The following is a 5,636-nucleotide window of genomic DNA, read 5'->3' as shown; positions in this document are numbered from 1 at the left end:
AATACAGTTACACAGTGAATCCCATTGTTTTATAGCCGAAAATTCAATGGGGTAAAAAATGTTGAAAAAAAATGCACCGTAAGGGTCGATTTTCCAGCCAAATTTACTCAAACTTGGCTAAATTTTTTCTGCACTGTAAGGGTCTGATTCCAAAGGCCTAAAGTTTGGGCCGCAAGTATAGTTGTTTTTGAATCAAGTGCACCCCCGGGGTTGGCAAACTAATGTAGGTGTACATGTTAGACGGCGTGAGGGTGTTAGGCCTTTTTTATGGGTGTTTCTATGTTCAAAGACTAAAGTGACTGTAATTCCGTGTCAAATGTTTTCTGACGGTTACGATAGTGGTTTAAGAAAAATGCATGGGTGTTTTGGTGTTTGTGAGAAACCCGTACGCCCCAACAATAAGTTAAAATCGATATGCTTCCCCCCCGAGGGATTCACTATGATGGAACTAGTGAACACCTCACCAAAAACCGGGATTTTTCATCCCGCTTCTTAGTGAGTTCTACTTTGATGGATTTGTAAAATAGTAGCCTTTCAAGTGCTTTGACGCAAATTCGATGTTTTTGCTACTGTAGAAGATTCGTTTAAAGAGAATGACGAAAGCTAAATAGGGGGTCCCGAGATTTGTTCCAGTTCCATGGTATATTCGCTGACGTCAGCACGGGTTTTGATTCGAAAAAGATTTCGAAAGAAAAAACGAAAGTTCTTTTGAGTTATGAACGTTAATTCTCGAACGTTTTTCTGACGTTAAGACATTATAGCGTCTTCTTTTTCGAACTCCAAACCAGAATTGACATCACAAAAACAAAAAAAAACTCAGCGTTTTTTAAAAAGAATTTTATTAAGCCTTTTGTCGTTCTCTTTAAAGTGACGTCAAAAAATCTCCATAACTCCAAAACCCATGGGGAACTAATGACTTGTTCCAGATAAGAAGACATTTGAGTTATTTCTTTTCGGGCGGCTTTTTCATGACTAGTGGGGAAGATTGAAAGCTGGTGTTAAACGATCCATTGCAAAAAGGGCCATCGATTGGCCAAAATCTTTAGAACAAGTTAAGAACATTTTCAGGGTTATAGAGCTTAAAAAATTTTAAATGTTCTTTTTTCAAAAAAAGTGTAGCAGCAAAGTCAGGGCGTTTAATGCAAATTTCGGTCAATGTTTACGGTTTTGTACCATACTTAAGCAAATTAGCGACTTTTATATGTTTCTGGTTTGATTTTTGGCTTTGGAGACCTCCCATATCCACTAACATAAGATACTAAAATATCCTAGGTCGGGGTCTTGATAAAAGCGGGAAAGTTTTTATAAACTATTTTTTAAACAAGTAGTAATTTATGATGATGTCTTTTTGAGTGACGAATTGAAGCCTTTAGCGGTATTTCCTTTAAGTACAAATTAGTAATATTTTACCAACAATATTCAATCTCGTGTGCCCTGCGCGTAGCACACTTTTTTGGAGCATGCTTAATTGCTCATAAATGTGGGATATAGTAACTTTTTTCTATTGAATAATACCGAATAATTTGTTTTTTTTTTCGATTTGCGGTACGCAATTCGAGTTTTATCAAGCAAGCGTCAAACAATTAAAAGAAGCCATCCACCAGTCATTTTTTTCCTAGTCTTGTCGGCTTCTTTCATTGTAGCGAAACAAGATAATTAGTCACTATACAAATAATTGAAAAATCTTATTTTAATGTGTGAAGTACTCATCGCTTTGATATAGCCGCATAGAAGCAGCACTCGCTTGTACTATCCTCGTTTGCTATTTGTTTGAAGTCACATGCGTTCAGAAATCCTTCTGTAGATTTTGCAAGGGCTGGGCAATTCGCACTTATTTGTGACAAGTTAGGAAAAATCTCATTCGTGATGACATCAAGATTCTAAACATTTTGAAAAGGACACGTGATTTTAAGCTTTGTTACGGGAGACCTGAAAAGTAATAATTCACGAAAGCCGAGTAAAATGTTTTTCATGCGTATCGACTTCAGTACATTTTTGGTACCTTATCGGCCCTTTTTACGCCGGAACCCTTTTACGCTGGCCCTTGTTACACGGAAATTTCATCAAAATATGGATCCTGCACCCCAAATGAATGCTTTATAAATGAAATAATACGGGATAACGATGTCTTGCAGTGTAGGAAGTGTCAAAGATTTGTTCATTATGCCTGTTCGGAGCTTCCAGCCTACCAAGTACAGATTTGCCTTCAGTACAAAGCAAGGAGATTCGAATGTGCGAAATGCATCACGGTCACGCCAATATTATTAGAGAAGTTCAAAACAAGTAAACAAAGAACGACCAATAACAAGGCAACAAATACTGGAGGTAAAGAGAAAGATCAAGATGAGCAATGTGTTTTCGCTAGACTGGATAGACTGGAGAAGAAGATCGACGATCTTGTAAACAAAGATGATGTCGTTAAAGGATCCAAACAACAGCAGACATACGCTAGCATCGCTAAAGATGAGCTAAAGAAAAAAGACCACTATAGAATCAAAGCAACAACAGACATACGCTAGCATTACTAAAGATGAGCTAAAGAAACAAGAGGTTACGATCAAGAATTTCATCAAAGAAGAGAAGAAGAAGAACGATGGTTAAACTTAACAAAGTACAATATCATTGTTCACAACCTCGGAGAGAACAAACATGAAGACCTAGAAGAACAACGTGTAGGTGATAAGGATTATGTTGAAGAAGTTGTACAAAACCAAATGGGATAAAGGTAAACATCGTCAGCGCAGAAAGAATAGGAGCTCGGAAGGACGAAATGTTCAAACAAAAAAGATGGCGACCCTTGAAAGTCGTGCTAAAGAACGAAGAAGAGAAACGTCATATTCTGGCATCAGTCCACAAATTAGAGAAAGACGAATTTAGAGTATCCGACGATTTTTCGAAGAAAGAACGCGAAACCATCAAACAGTGGCATAGGAAGGCAAAGGAGAAAACAGAATTACAAAAGGATGGCAGCTGGATATATAAGGTTAGAGGAAGTCCTCGGACAAAACTCTACTTTAAGAAGATCTGTAACAAACCCGTTACTGAAAATGAAATATTGTAAAGACGACTGGTTAAGAGGCCCACCGTGCGCCTACAACTGTAAAATTGTAAAATGTTAAGCATGATTATTTCATAGAGGTCGATAGACCTGAGAAATATATTACTGTAAATTAAAAAAAAAAAAAAAAAAAATTGTTACGCCACAGCCTGATTTTGGGCTTACACCAATTAGGGCGGTTAATAACGCCAGAATTTGAAGAAATGGCTACTTATGCTTCAAATTAGTAAATAATGACTGAAATTTACATTAAAATGTCATTTTTCAGTAATAAACTGTTGAAAATTCCATTGAAAATCACCAAATCACTGATTTTTAAATATATTATATATTTCACTGAAGTTTTAAATATGGAGTAAAACAATGGATAATTTTCGTCTTCAAATCATACCTATAAATCCTTTAAATTGAGAAATGATTATAAAAAATTAACGCCGCTTTTAGATTAAAATTGCAAAATCTTGGCCCTTTTTACGCTGGCCCTTTTAACGCCACTCCTTATTACGCCACGAGCCTAAAAATAACGCCAATAAGGGCCGGTGTAAAAAGGGCCGATAAGGTATCTATTTCGCGCACCAGGTATTTCATTATCAAAAACAAAAATATATTCAAATACACAAAATTTTAAGCAATTTCCTAAATTTCTAAACACATGAAGCAAAAAATGGCATTTTGTGAACATTATATATTTTTAATCTTTTTTTTAATTTTATTTATTTATATCTTTATAAAGTATATTCTTATAAAAAAGCGTGTACTCCCAAAAATAAGGTACTTTGGAAAGTAATATACAATAAGCGATAAGGTTCAAATAGGATAAGAACTTTTTTAGGCTCAAAACTCAAAACATCAAAAATTTTAGATGTTCTTGTAAAAAAACGTGTAGCCCCATGACTAGTGTATCCTAAGTATAGCAAAGTTTATATTGGCCGTCTAAACTAGAACTTTCGTCGTCATGCCACTGCATTTTCAATCCATTCCTTGAACAAGAAACGCAATTACAAATTTGAAAAATTTCTTTTGATCGACGTTAGAATAAGAATTTTCAAAATCGTTTGATTTATCCTTGTCAATAAGATTTTCTGCCAAAACTTGTGGTAATAATTGATCGCGAGAAAATTCAAAGTTGAAGTCAGGGTGTCCTTGGCAAGAAATGATGTTGGGTGACCAACGGATTATCTCATGTTTGCAATTTTTGGACGATCCGAGAATTTCAAACTCCGGTGACAAAGACTCGATCTCCTCCCCGTGGCATTCCATAACGAGAACAGTTTCCTGGGTATCAAAATATTCATTATACAATTCATTCTGTTGGAACTTTTTAGAAGCATGAACTGTCTCTCCACCGAACTGTACTGTCTTTGTATCAACCACTTTGAAAGTCAAGAACTTTTGCAATCATTTGATGCCCAAAACAAATCCCAAAGATTCGTATGTGTCCAATTTCAAAACATTTTCGGACAAATTTGGACAATTCTTGTACCCAAAATGTGTCCTTGTTCACACTGTGAGATGAACCTGTCAATAAAAATCCATAGTATTCGTCAAAGTTGATTTGACCAAGGATAGAAGGATTCTCGGAAACAAACAAAGGCTCGTATTGGATTTTGTAGGAACCAATGTTTGGGATTTCATCGCATCTAGGCTTGTGGCAATTCTCCCACCAAAAATGTCCTTGACGTAATTCAGCTTTTTTGTCATCTTCGTAGAGTAAGACGCCAATTTTCTTGTGACAAGACATTGTGCCGAAAATGAACGATAGTGTCGATCGACCATACGATGTTAAATAACTTGCTCGCTAGAGTAAAAGCAAAAACGTGGTTGCTGTAATCAGAGAAATGATGCAAGATGACAGTTCTCAAGTTACAAAAATGGCTTTCAGATTAAAAAATGATTTTGGATCATTAAAAGCTGTTTCACGGTTTCTATGATAACCGCAAATTATATTTATTTGATTAATCGCTTTATGCAAAATGACCCGTCAATGTTTTATTCATTAATGCAGATACCCCACGATTTTCATGGGGACGGTCGAGAAAACAAAGATTTAGTCCTTTTTTCCTTGTAGATTCAGTGACACAGACGGAGAAATAGGATGGTATTCGTACTACCTCAAGGGAACTAATTTTCGCGGTAACTACACGTTTTTTTTAAGAAGCACACTTTTAAGAAACATGAGGCTCAGAATGCCTAAAAAATAAGAAAAATCTAAGAAACATGCTGAGGCTGAGAATGATAAAATAACATTTTTTAATTCGTTTTTTTAACAACCTTCCAGGCTGATTATGTCAAAAAGTTTAGAAACATGTAAGAAACATTTAAGACTCAAAAGGCCGATTTCTTAAGAAACATTGAGGCTGCTTGGTAAAACTAGTTTCTTAAAAGAAATAACGTGTAATTTTCGCGGAACTTATTTTCGCGGTGCGAGGGTACGAAATCGATGTTTTTACGGAACTAATTTTCGCGATAGACGCCCACTTTTTGCCTAAATTCTTTAATTTTCCTACGGGTTTTTAAGGATTTCTAGTAGGATTTGCATTTCAAGGGAACCTTTTTTCGCGGTTGACACCCAAAAACG

At 35.8% G+C, this 5,636-nt stretch overlaps 1 protein-coding gene across 1 annotated transcript; it reads right to left on the bottom strand.

Annotated features, from left to right (window-relative positions):
• Window positions 1-4,424: 4,424 nt before the first annotated feature.
• LOC136823521 (uncharacterized) lies at window positions 4,425-4,799 on the bottom strand. Its single transcript, XM_067079708.1, has one exon. The coding sequence runs from the start codon at window positions 4,797-4,799 to the stop codon at window positions 4,425-4,427; it is 375 nt and encodes a 124-aa protein (XP_066935809.1).
• Between the last annotated feature and the right edge of the window lie 837 nt (window positions 4,800-5,636).

The sequence above is a fragment of the Clytia hemisphaerica genome, unplaced genomic scaffold (assembly GCF_902728285.1).
Source record: "Clytia hemisphaerica strain Z4C2 unplaced genomic scaffold, Clytia hemisphaerica genome assembly, whole genome shotgun sequence".
Classification (NCBI taxonomy): domain Eukaryota; kingdom Metazoa; phylum Cnidaria; class Hydrozoa; order Leptothecata; family Clytiidae; genus Clytia; species Clytia hemisphaerica.
The sequence above is the reverse complement of the archived record's forward strand: the minus strand, read 5'-3'. Positions and strand labels throughout refer to the sequence as shown.

What these genes read in the sequence shown, in the direction of transcription:
- LOC136823521 (XM_067079708.1), bottom strand. Translation starts at nt 4,799, where the DNA reads ATGTCTTGTCACAAGAAAATTGGCGTCTTACTCTACGAAGATGACAAA.